Source organism: Astatotilapia calliptera, chromosome 13 (assembly GCF_964374335.1).
Source record: "Astatotilapia calliptera chromosome 13, fAstCal68.1, whole genome shotgun sequence".
NCBI lineage: Eukaryota > Metazoa > Chordata > Actinopteri > Cichliformes > Cichlidae > Astatotilapia > Astatotilapia calliptera.
Window position 1 is genome coordinate 32,241,577 of NC_137434.1, and position 12,555 is coordinate 32,254,131.

Here is a 12,555-nt window from a genome sequence, read left to right on the forward strand (position 1 = left end):
CTTGTATGAAAAGCATATAAGAGTGAAAACAGATATAAGATCCTTTGAAAAATTATATAATGAAACTTGTATGTTTTGGATACTTACTAAAACAATGTATGAAAGTAATGAGAAAGTGGCCACTTTCATGAGTAATCACATATAAGTTTTTACTATTTCTTTTCCGTATGGGCAGTTAAGAGACGGGCGCTTGGCTGTAAAGTGCGTTACAATAGTCAAGCCGAGTTTCTCCAAGCTGCGCCCTGACAAAACTGCCTTAACTGCAAAACGCTTTTTGGCAACACAGAAGTGATCTGTTTGTTAAATTTAAGCTCCGAGTGATGTGTCCCAGATTTGGGACGCGCTGTTTGATGAGTGACCCAAGCCAACCATAATTAATAAGCGGGCTGCGTGAGGTATTATTAGGCCTGATATATTACCTCTGTTTTGCTTTCATGGAAGCTCAAACAGGTCCTTCCTGCTGGGAGGAATACTGCTGCCTAATAGCTGAGGCTCCAATCGAGGGAAAACCCTCTTTAGAGAGCCGTGCAGGGATAAGCAGCTCTCTGATGGACACCCGGCTGCTTTACAAGGAAACCAGGCAGCACTGTGTGGTAAACACTGCCCCCTGTTGGTGAGGAACACACTTCAATTTTCACTCTGCTCACAAACTAGGAACCAAAGTGTTTCCTACTGTTGGACCACATGTTCTGAACATAATCACTACCATCCTCTTGTCAGGTCAAGTACTGAGTGAGTTTAAACATGCAGTTATCCATCCCCAACTTAAGAAACCAGGCTCACACACTTCCATTATGACTTCAGACCCACCTCTGAGCTTTAAGCCGTTTCACAGCGCAGAGACGGCTCTCATAAAGGTCGTGAACAACATTATGGTAGCAACGGACTGTGGTAAACATGCAGTGCTTGTTCTATTGGATATGACTGCTGCATTCGACACGGTGGATCACGACCTGCTGATCTCTCGATTACAGCATTGTGTAGGAATATCCTGCCGGGCACTTTCGTGGATAAAATCCTATCTCTCAGGAGCTTTTGTGTTAAGTTGGGTTTGGCCTCATCCTCTCTGGTCCCTCTGCCATGGGGGGTACTGCAGGGATCTATTCTTGGGCCATTATTGTTTTCATTGTAGGGAGGGAGGGAGAGAGGGAGGGAGAGAGGGAGGGAGAGAGGGAGGGAGAGAGGGAGGGAGAGAGGGATATCGCTGCAGACGGTGAAGGCGCTGCGTGGAAAACAAATCCTTTCTTTTGTCCTGCCGCGTTTTGCTGCGGTGAGCCCGAGTGAAGACGGCACTGAAGCTTTGCTCTCTTTTCCTAGAGTGTCTTCCCCATTTGGGGTTATGTGTGAGTTGTCGTCCCTTTTTAATGTGCGTGTTGTGTCGATTTGTTATTAAACGCTTCCCCGGTTCCCCTGTCTCACGGGCAATCATACAGTTTTATCGTTTTCAATAAAGTAACGTTTTTAATTGTTTTTAGGTGCAGCTGTTATACTGTTACTTTTATTTTGTATTAAAAATTAAACCCTTTGTGCGCCTACGGCTCTGACCTATTTTAAATAGGTACCTACCACGGGTCACAAGAGCATCGTTTCTAATTTTGATTGAAACTGTCAGAGAAAACGGAGCCTCGAGCAGCCAGGACATTAGTTTACAGAAGCTGTACCACGTCCAGCAGAGACTGGACAGTATAGATGGAAAACAAACATGGCAGCAGTTTATCTCAGTCAGCGAGAGGAGCAGGCCTGTGTTCGGCTGCTTCACATAGTGGACATTGAGTTGTGTCCATGTCTGTTGCTGTAACAGTAGTTCATGTTCAGAATAAAAGATCCCAGCTCACTGATCTGATCGGGACAAGTGTTCCCTTAGTGCCAAAGTATAACAGATGTTGGTGTAGTATAAGTCCTGAAAGTCTTTTATTGTCATGACTATTTTTATTTTTGTATGATACCTAATTTATATGGAATATGGCTGAAGTAAACTTAGTCATTTGTTTAACAGTAATTTAACGTTATATAATTCATCTCTAGTTTCTCTAACACGGGTCGCTGACGAAGGTGCTTCTGAGTGATCATCGGCATCCTGAGCAGCAAACAGAAGGTTTTGTTAATCTTGAGTTTAGTTTATTGAGTTGAACTCTTTTATTGGTCTGCCTGTTGAAGTTTTTTGGCTGTGTTGAATAGATTTTCATATTTTGGGGTCAATAAAATCCCTTTTTTTGAAGCAGCTGTGTCCTTTCTGCTCGGTCCCTGACGTTACCACAGTTATTATTATGGGTCCTGTTCATGCAGACGTCACGGAGCTCTCTTGATTATTTAATCAATTCACGAGTGAGGGGAGTGACTGGGCGAGCTCCACCCTCAGCTATGGTCCCTGAAGCGTGGCTGGGCTCCGCCTTAGAGATGGAGTCAGGACTTCACAGCGCCTCCCTGAGGGAGACAGCCTGCCGGGTTCAGCTCGCTGTTGGAGCTGGAGGAACAGCCCAGGTCTGAGAACGGGAACCTGGACGTTTATGTTTGGATCCAGTATCCAAAAATGGATTTTGAACCTCGTCTTTGGCCTCACTGCCAGATTTACACAGCAGATGGCTGCCCCTCGGTGGGACAGTATTGTAGGGTCTTTAACTTACAAACACCTGGGACTGTAAAAAAAACAAAAAACACTGAAAACATGGTTTTGTTTTCTCAACCATAAATAATCCAGAAATAAGAAGAAACAGACTGTGGACACTTTAAAAGCAGTGTGTTCACAGCTTTTCAAGAACAACATGTGGAAGCTGTGCTGCAGTTACAGGATCAGATGATAAAATGTGTCACACAGCCTTGGATAAGCACCGAATCATCATCCTCTCCAAACCAGTGATTTATTCCATGTACTGAACTAAAAACGAGCATCAACAATATTTAACCATGCTTCCAAATGAATGTTCAGGTGTTCAGGTGCAAACAAACCTGACGCTCACCTGCTGTCAGATATCCGCGCTCTCACCCAAAGATAGGAAGCGACAAGAACACGAGGATGAATTTAAGAACTTGGTCCTGAACAGCAGCCTCCCTTCTGTGGGAGGAGCTTAAAGAGGCTGTGTGCGGCTCATGGCGTCAGAGCTCTGAGAACAGTAATGATGATGAAGCCGAGTCCTCCGTGTTCAAGCCTCACAGCATGTTCACAGCCCGACACACAAACGCTGGACTCTGTAGTTCACAGCATCCGTTTTCTTACATCCTCAAACAACTTTTAATATTAGACAAAGTTCTTAAATGATGAGTTCATGGACTAAGAGCAAAACGCTCCTCAAACTTACCTGTCCGGTGTTAAAAAGGAACCGCCCTCTTCTGAAGCCATTTCTAAGAGGGGTGGACTTAAGGAGGCGGCGGGGAAAGCACCAGCAGGTCAGCGTCCTCGAGCGTCTCTCAGGCTGATCTGTGTCACTGTACGTGCATGATGTCACAGGATGATGTCACACATGTACTCGTGCATGAACACAAACACATCTACAAATCCAGCAGCAGGTGGCGCTGTACCCTGTCATACGGAGGCTTCGATGTTTTTATGGTGGACTCAGAAAGAAGACAGCAAGCCGTGGAGACAAAGCTTTTATTCATGTAAACGTTCTTCAGTGAAACAGGTAAACAGACACCTGGCAGAGCGCTGTGACATCACAGCGCTCCTGCAGGAAGTCCACCTCAAACACCTAACAACAGCAGAGCCATCAGAAGCCTCCGAAACAGGAAGTGAGCAAACGCAGGTGTGGTTTTTGTGAAGAGGCGGCACCTCAGAGGAAGGCGTCACACCACTCCTTCAGGCACTGAGCGCAGGAGCTGGCCTGGCGAGAGTTGGCGCCGATGGAGTCTTTGAGCCAATCGGTGAACATCTCCGTGTCTTTCCTCAAGAGCAGGAACTGACCGAGAACCACATATGCCTGAAAACACACACACACACACACACACACACACACACACACACACACACACACACACACACACACACACACGTGAGTCAGTCCAGTTACAGTCTCTGTGGATAATTTCCCCTGTGATAACTGCACAGAGGGTCTTTATAAGTCAGCTATTTGGATTCTATTCAGGCTTTCAGTTTGCACCATCAGGGGCGTGGCCTGTCTGCCTAAAAGGTGGAGGGTGACACAGGCAGTTGTAGCTGCTAGCTGTCTGCTAGCTTCACCTGAACTGAACCTGTGGACCATGTTTGTGCTCTCAGTTAGCAGCTAATGCTAGAACCCACAGGAGCATCACACAGACTCTGAAACCTGCTGATCAGTGTTCAGTAACATCCAATCAAAATCCTTGAATTTCACCGTGTACCAAACCTGGAGCTCCGCCTTCTTGGACGCTCTGTTAGTACCTCACAGCAGCCATTATTGGTCATGTGAGGTCGTTAAAATGCTCCAACAGAACTACAATCTGACTACACAGCACACAGCAGTGAAGCTGCCGTGTGCTGTGTGTGTGTGTGTGTGTGTGTGTGTGTGTGTGTGTGTGTGTGTGTGTGTGTGTGTACCTTGTCGAAGCCATTCTCGTCCAGCTTCTTCCCCAGAGTCTCTCCGATGCCTGACAGAGCCGTCACAGGTTTGTCCGCCATCGGCTCTCCAACAAAGTCCCGGTGCTTCTGAGACGTGGTCGACATCCTGACTGCAGGAACACACACACACACACACACACACACACACACACACACACACACACACACACACACACACACACTCTAAACCCTCTCCTACTCGTCTGGAGCGAGTTCGGATCATTGGTGTCAAAATGAACTCTAAAAACGTTTTTGTGGGAAAGTTAAAGTTTGGAAACCTTCATGAGCTGGAGGATCACCTGCAGAAGAGTGTGGCTGATCTGCAGGAGACCTTTGACCTCAGTGGCCTTCTCCTCTCAGCAGGAAGCCAGTGTTGCCAACTTAGCGACTTTGTCCCTATATTTAGTGACTTTTCAGACCCCTTAGCGACTTTATTTTCTAAAAAGGGACAAGCAACAAATCTGGAGACTTTTTCTGGTGTTTTTGGAGACTTGAAAGAACGTATCGCTCTTACTCTCAACAAGCAGCGGTGCTGCCGTGGGCACCTCACCCGCGCCAAAGCGCTCACGGGGTGAGGAAAGTCCTCCCCCCGCTGCTATCAGGGCAGGAGACGCTCACACTTGTGTGCCCAAACTGCAAATGAACCGCGCATGAGCGAAGCCGCTGCTCCGCACTGACTGTAACGCAGTCAGTTCTTTTACTCTTATGCTGTTTTGTGGATCACAAGGTTTAAAACTACTTATAAACACACACACTGTAACTCCACCAGAGTGCCTACTTCGGGTCACTTTTGCGGGGTTGGAATTGTGGCATTACAAAAAACAATAATTGCTAAAAGAAATTTAATTTGTAGTTCTAAACAAACTAACTGCATTTAGGACGTTTTTTACTCACTTTGTCTCTTCCACGATGTTATTTCTCTCTCCGACAACGTTACAATTACATTAGCATGACCAATTATGCAAATTAGGCGATGACGTCATTTAGCGACTTTTAGGACAGCCAATAGCGATTTTCCTTGCTGAGTTTTCAACCGTGCAGGAAGCTGAGGGCTGCAGGGGGCGGGGTCAGCGCTCCTTGTGGCTTCAGACCAGTTTAATTTTTTGAACTGTGCGCGTGTGTTTGTGTGCCTCCGCGTGTGTCTGCTGCTGGACTCCCATTAAAACCAGTGGAACCAGCTGCAGGTGGAAGCTCTACCTGTCACAGGAGGACTCGATCCCGCTGATGTGGACCTGGGCCGGTCTCACGCGCTGGACACTAAGGAGACACACCGCGTACCTGTGAGCACGAGGAGCTCACCTGAGCACAGCGGCGGCTCGAACAGGAAGCGTTTTATTGTGGAAACCCGGATGCACGCTGAGTTCCCTGACGCTCGTGGTGTGACGTCATGACGCAGAGACTCAAAGATGGCGTGAGTTGAAGAGGAGTCACTCCTCGGTGAAAATGAGATCCCCAAACATCTTTTGTTTTTTGGAGCGCAGATTCTGTGATTTCAAACTAAACACGCCGTGAGAATCCTCCCACTCACGGTGAGCCCAGCACACAGGTCCAGGTGTCTCCTGAGCCTCAAACACGTGTGTGACGTCACGAGCTTGCAGTCCTGCTCAGACACGTCAGAGCCGTGACGGCTGCCGCTGATCCAGTCACACACGGAGCCAGGTGCATGAAAGTAAAAGCGCTGCGGACTCTTTTTTTCAATGTACCGCTGATTGCCCCGCCCCCTACTCATAAAGCCCCGCCCCACGATCTCCACGTGTTGGTGTGGTGGGCTGGGCCGTAGCTACTCTTCTGGCTGTTCTTACAGGCGTTCCCACTGTCTGCGGGTCACCTCGCTCCCCTCGCTCCGTGACCCGGGTACTTTAGCGGAAACATGGCGGTGCCGCTGACCGACCATGAGAGGCGGAAGCAGATCAGCGGGACTACGACTTCGCCCTGGCCCCAGTGGCGTGTCCAGCCCCCAGGCCACCCCCCCCCCCCCCCCCAAACCAGACTGGCCACCCCAAAGGCAAAACAATAAAATTCAATCAAGTATCAAATGTCCGATTATGTTTTCACGGTGAAGCTCAGATATCCGAGTGTAAGTGAATGCAGCATCGGCTTCTGCGCTATGCGCATCACGTTAGCAAAGGTAGGAGAGCCAAGCACGAAAGACGTCACTGCAGGAAACAATTTTTCGGTGAAAGAAAATGAGGACAGAATAAATGTCCCGGTAAGTAATATTAAGTTTGTTGAGTTTAGTAAACTTCGGCGAAATTAGAATACCAAGGAAAAAATAACACTTAAAGAATTATTGCAGCTGTGGAATATTTCAGACAGTATGCTACTGAGGGCAGCTAACATAAGAGTTATGAGTTATAAGATGTAATCTAAGTCGTAACATTGCTGTATGGAGCTGCAGATTTGGTTGCAGGTTAACATAGCTGGACTGGCCATCGGGCATACCGGACATATCCCCAGTGACTTATTTTTTATTTTTTTTGTAAGGGCATGAACAATGAGAGGTGGTGGATTGGCCAGATGCAGGTCGATGTGTAGAAATAACTCCGTTGTTTGGTGGTGGCTATGACGGGGCTTCCACAGAGGCAACAGGTGGATGAGGGAAGGGGAGGCAGGAGGAGAGACCCGAAGCAGCCGCCAGTCCGAGTGTCAGGTGAACTGAACTTCAGGTAAGAAGTTATGACCTGCAGTCTCTCTGGGTCAGATATAAACCACGTTTAGGTGGAGTTTATTTTCGTTGTGCTGACTTTTTACTGTCAGTTGCAATAACTCATACTGCGTTCTAGCCAGCTTGACGGAGTTTTTATACAGCTGGGTGGTGCTATGATGTTACTGATAGTGAACTTTATTTTATTCATAAGGTTAGTAGAGTTGCCAACGGCTCCTTAAAAAAATGGAATGGTCCGTCATTCAGAGAAAATATTACACGTTTCGTATTGAGCTGAGAAGAGACGCAGTTTGTCCCGGACTTTAGCTAGAATGGAAAAAAGACACAAAGCTGGAGTTATTCTGTCTTTATGCTGCACAGCTGCCTCTTCTCCTCTCATTCTCCCCTCCCTCTCCTGTTGCTACTTCAATCATGAAACTGATCAATGATCAGCTGATCGTCTCTCTTGTTTGTTTATCACTTTGCGCCAGAAAGAGGAAACCAGCGGATGCCGCGCTAAACAACAGCAGCACGTTTAAGCTTGATCAGCTGTTGTTAGAATTTATTTAATATTAATTTCTAATATCAGCTGATGTTTGCTGGAGCCACAGCTGTAAAGCTGCTGGTCATGATATGGTTTGGATATGTGGTGAGAGGGAAACATGAAGATGAAACCAGGAGATGTCCTTACTGAATCATCAGAGCTGAACAGGTGATGGAGAAACAGGTTTACCTTTTAGGTGACATGGATGAGTTGAAGTTATGAACTGTTTCTGAGAGACAAATAACACCAGGATCCTTTTCTAAGCAGCTGACAGCTGGTAACTGTGCAGGGGCGGGTCTAGCAAATATACCAACAAGACAGTGTACATATGGAAAAGATGTATATAAATCTTATAAAGTTTGTATCTGTCTTGTGTGAAACTTGTATGAAAAGCATACAAGAGTAAAAACAGATATAAGATCCTTTGAAAAATTATATAATGAAACTTGTATGTTTTGGATACTAAAACAATATATGAAAGTAATGAGAAAGTGGCCACTTTCATGAGTAAATCATATAAGTTTTTACTATTTCTTTTCCATATGGGACTGTCACAACAGCATTTGTTTTCATTCAAAGGCTTTATGGCTTTAATACCTGGGGGGCCGGTCTCCAGTCAAAATGCCATTTTTTTGTCCCAGTCCAGCCCTGGACACGACACGCAGTGAGTTAATCTGAGCAGGTGCATTAAAAAATAAATGGCCGGGTCAGCGGTGCACATCGCAAATCAGCTCGCAGAGACATTAGTTGTGCCGCTTCTTAATGACGGTATCTTAGCTAACAACCCCAAGTACCAGATTCAACTTGTAATTGGCTAAAAATAACTTCGTCTACTGGTCAGAGGGACGTTGTTAGCTGGCAGTTTTTTTTCAAGCGATGTTGAAATTTCCACATTCAGACACTTCAAATGCTTCAGCAGCTGTCGGCTCAGCATCAGCACCACGGAAATACACGGATACATCCGTATACTCGAGACTGATCAAACCAGAAGCTTTAATGAGCAGCTGGTTTGTCTCGCATTAACTGGCTGAGTTAATGCCAGTTAATCGAAATGCAGCTGATTGAACTGAAAAGCTCGACTCTGTGGGGTCAAAGTTTGCAGAACTATGGACACAGCTGGAATCCACAGCTGTGCATGTTCACGGAGCTGCATGTTCACCTGCTGGACGTCACTACCTGACACGTTTAACTGTCTTCAGAACATTGCAGAGGCCTTACTGACAGTGTTTGGCTCTAATATCTGTGTGAGCAGATTTTCTCTCACATGAGTCCTCAGGTCTGAATGCTGGACACTCGGAGACCTGTGTCTCTGAGTGGGAGACCAGAGGTCACAGTAACATGTGTGTCTCTGTATTAACAAACATGCTATATTGGCTCAGTTTATTTTTCTTATCATTGTTGTGAGGAGGCCATAAACAGCATTTGCATTTTGCCTGTACGTCCAGGTGGATATATTTGTGCAGAATCGTGCCTTTGAGTCAAACAGCGAGAGAGCGCTGTTTACTCACTATCCAATCACATTACAGCATAAATAAGCTAACGAGCGCGTGTCTGTGGCGGTGCGTTCAGGGAACCAAGCAGCTTGTAAAACTAAATCTTTATTTTTTTAATCTTCTTTTAGTTTAAAAAAATCATCGTGTTCGATGAAGCTGAGCATCATCATCAGCTCAGAGCTCATTAATATTATTGTTGTTGTTATTTTGGTTTTGAGTTGCTTGTTCGAGGCCCGGCGTGAGCGCCCAGGTGTCTCGTGGGTAATGGTTTCGCGTCAGAATCTGTTTCTGCTGCTGTTTTTATTTCCTTCACCACAGAAACATGAACCTGATGTTTTGTACACAGAAAGCTTCGTCCTCGACTCGTTTTCTGCTTGTTTGTTTTTAAACGAGATTTTCGTCGTCAAAATTGCCTTGTTAACATTTTTTCTTTCATCTGATGATTTAACATTTAATTTTGGATATTTTTGCATCTTTACATTGAAAAATAAAAATCTCTTTATTTCAGTCATTGTAAGAAATGCTGACATCAACATTTTCAGATGTTTTTGAAACAAACAGCAGAACTGATAAATGAAGACAAATAAAACAAATAATATTTAATTCAAGTTGTAACAGGCCTTCAGACAAGTTCCAGTGATAAACTCGACACAATCACACAAAAATATTAAAAACTCCACGTCACCACTCTTTAAAAGCATCGGTTGCCGTGGCGACCCTGCGTGCTGTGACGCGAGCGCGGCTGTGGGAGGAATGCTAACAGAAGGAGGAATGATGTGTCGAGGTCATGCGAGGACAAAACGAGCCGCGGCGGTGCGGCTGTCGTGGAGTGCAGAGAGTAATCCGAGTACTTCCTGTCTGTCCTCACTGTGCGACGGGATGAGCTGTGCCCAGGAAATCACTGAAAGAGAAGACAAAGAGCAGCGTGAGCGCGGTTTCGTGGCTCACCGTGACATCACCGCGAGCTGATCCTACCTGAGGATGTTTGGCAGCTCCGGGCTCCTGTAGATGAACTTGTGCTTGTAGGCGAGCGCGGCGGGGAAGGGCACGAACTGAACCTTGTGACCGCTCAGGCTCTTCGACTGCGACGCCAGCGAGTAGAGCTGCAGGGAGAGGGCGAGGAGGCGGGTTAGTCTCAGTTTCTTCTTCTACTGCAGGAAAAATGGCGTGCTGCGTCCGGTCTACACCGTCACAGCGCGGCTCTACAGATCGGTCACACAGAAACTCGTGCCTCTCTCTCCCGTCTTCGACGCCACCCTCCCTGAGCCTGGCTCTTCCTGCTCCCACCCTCGCCTATGCGCCTGCTCACAGGGTCGTCTGGTTGTTGGCTCCTCTCTGTGTGATCGTCGGCTCTATGAAAAGCGCCCTGTTGTGATTTGGCGTTGCATAAATGCTGCTGGAGCAGATCCGTCCACATCAGAACGTTCTTTAAAAACATGAAACGTTCCGGTTTCTATTAACGTGACAATACAGCAGAAATCTGTCCAATGTTTTCGTTTTAGCTTCAGTTCTACCGAGTTAACGATAAAAACCCTGAAAACCAGAAACTTCACACCCGAGCCTCAACTCTCGCGGCCCGGTCCGTGCCGTGGAGGTTGGGGGCCGCTGTCTTAAAGAATAAGACTTGTTCTTGACGGATTTCTTTAGATTGGTGGAGATGTTTCGGTCACACTTTCTTACCTTCTTACCGAGGTGGAAAGGAACCACGCTGTCGTCCTCGGCGTGGAGGATGAGCACGGGACAGGAGATGTGGTTCATGCTGCAGACACACAAACATTCAGGGACATTAAACTTGTACTTGCAATTATTTTATTGTACTTTTTATATTTTACATTTATATTTATTATTGAAACTTGCACCAAGGGAGTGGCACTCCAATTTCGTTGTACTCTGTACAATGACAATAAAGGCTATTCTATTCTATTCTAAACGCCTCTGCTGCAGTTCTTCTAACAGCCACTAGGTGCTGCTGTTTGGGTTATGTGTGTGTGAATCACCAGATATTCACACACACATAACGAGCTAATATTTCCAGATTAGTCTGCAGGGTCGAAGGTCAGCAGCTGTAATGAAAGTCTGTTCTCTGACGCTGCACGAGCAGATCCAGGATCAGCGTCTAAAAACAATCAAGCTCCATCCGTCAGACCTGCTCGGGTCATAAAAGTGAAAAATCAACGATTCGGTTTAAACTTCACGAGAAACTCGAAATGTTCCTCGGACAATTTAACATCAACTCCAAAATTATCCAAAGACGGTAAAAACGTTTCCTGTTCCACCCACTCAGGAATTTACTCCAAACCCCGAGAACAAGTAAACGCTCGGAGGCGCTCTGCACGCTGATTCAGGTCAAACAGCCGCATGCTTTTTAAAAACGACGTAGCGAGCTGCTGACGAGCAGCCGGGCGCCGCTCGAAAACACGTTTCACGTGGGAGGAGCTTTGATGAGGTACATACTTCTCATCGCTGGTGAAGCGGATGTTGTTGGCAGTGATGGCGTCCAGGAAGAACCAATCAAAGCCGGGCAGGTACCGGTACACCTGAAACACACACACGCACTGTGAGACACACCTGCAGGAGCTGTGTGCGTCTGTGTGTGTGTCTGTGTGTGTTACCATGGAGAAGGGGTGACTCTTGGCCTCCTCTCTGATGTTGGTGAAAGGAGACTCTAAGATGAGCGCGTCAGGAGGACTTCCTGTGAAACGATGTCATCATTAGTACCTGACGCTACGTTTCCCACAATCCTCGGCTGCTGAGACGCTCCAATTAAACCCAGAAATAAACTCCTGGGAGTTTTAGTTAATGTCGTTCTCAATCTGCTGTTTTGCTATTTTTAATCCACACAGTGCTGTGCAAAAGTCTTGAGCCAGCCCTCATTTCACACACACTAAGGAGAGAAGTGTGTGTGTGTGTGTGTGTGTGTGTGTGTGTGTGTGTACCTCTGTCACACAGCCGTCTGACCACATTGGTTGCCACTCTGAAAGAAAAGAAACTCGGATTAAATCGGAATCCTTGGATCTGCTTCAGCCTCGTTGCTGCTGATCGACCTCTGGGACTGAAACTTGCAGTTCCTCTAGCGTCCTGCAGGGGCAGCAGTGACCCCCCCCCCCCACTATAAAACTTTAGAGCTAATTTCCAGTTTCGATGCCTGAATGTTGAGAAGGCTTTCAGAAGTCGTGACTAAAGCTGGAAAGGTGTGGCAGGAATGATTCAAAGCCTCACTAAGACACCACCTGTCCAACATCCACCCACACCCACTGCATTAGACACACGCTGAGCCGTGACCGTTTTCTCCTTTCCTGTTCTCATGTGGGCGGGTCTTATAGCACTGCCACCCTATTAGTGA

The 12,555-nt window shown here is 46.6% G+C and overlaps 2 protein-coding genes across 10 annotated transcripts in view; both read right to left on the reverse strand.

Annotated features, from left to right (window-relative positions):
* Window positions 1–3,575: 3,575 nt before the first annotated feature.
* On the reverse strand, window positions 3,576–5,937 carry LOC113034948 (barrier-to-autointegration factor-like protein). 4 transcript variants are annotated; one of them, XM_026190133.2, is made up of 3 exons: window positions 5,729–5,937; window positions 4,511–4,641; window positions 3,576–3,914 (listed from the first exon to the last, which is right to left on the reverse strand). In XM_026190133.2, exons 2-3 carry the CDS (start codon window positions 4,634–4,636, stop codon window positions 3,768–3,770), a joined length of 273 nt encoding a protein of 90 aa, XP_026045918.2. In that variant the 5' UTR covers window positions 4,637–4,641; window positions 5,729–5,937; the 3' UTR covers window positions 3,576–3,767. The 4 variants fall into 4 exon arrangements, with proteins under 4 accessions (XP_026045918.2, XP_080143764.1, XP_026045919.2 ...); XM_080287638.1 differs by having other exon boundaries at window positions 4,511–4,637; window positions 5,729–5,898; XM_026190134.2 differs by having other exon boundaries at window positions 5,426–5,872.
* Window positions 5,938–9,786: 3,849 nt separating this feature from the next.
* The window catches only part of abhd12 (abhydrolase domain containing 12, lysophospholipase), a 15,243-nt gene continuing 12,474 nt past the window's right edge, over window positions 9,787–12,555 (reverse strand). For 3 of the 6 annotated variants that reach the window (XM_080287634.1, XM_080287635.1, XM_080287633.1), the window contains 7 exons: window positions 12,149–12,186; window positions 11,825–11,904; window positions 11,667–11,749; window positions 10,893–10,971; window positions 10,444–10,638; window positions 10,188–10,315; window positions 9,787–10,113 (listed from right to left, as the gene is read on the reverse strand). In XM_080287634.1, the coding sequence (XP_080143760.1) occupies window positions 10,077–10,113; window positions 10,188–10,315; window positions 10,444–10,638; window positions 10,893–10,971; window positions 11,667–11,749; window positions 11,825–11,904; window positions 12,149–12,186 (640 nt within the window). In that variant the 3' untranslated portion in view covers window positions 9,787–10,076. The remainder of the gene's footprint in view (window positions 10,114–10,187; window positions 10,316–10,443; window positions 10,639–10,892; window positions 10,972–11,666; window positions 11,750–11,824; window positions 11,905–12,148; window positions 12,187–12,555) is intronic. The other 3 variants (XM_026190386.2, XM_026190387.2, XM_080287636.1) reach the window with 1 other exon arrangement.

Bases quoted from the DNA above. Each gene is read 5' to 3' on its own strand.
- LOC113034948 (XM_026190133.2), bottom strand. From the start codon at position 4,636: ATGTCGACCACGTCTCAGAAGCACCGGGACTTTGTTGGAGAGCCGATG. The intron at 3,915-4,510 runs GTACACACACAC...GTGTGTTTTCAG, and splicing joins ACGAGAATGGCTTCGACAAG to GCATATGTGGTTCTCGGTCA.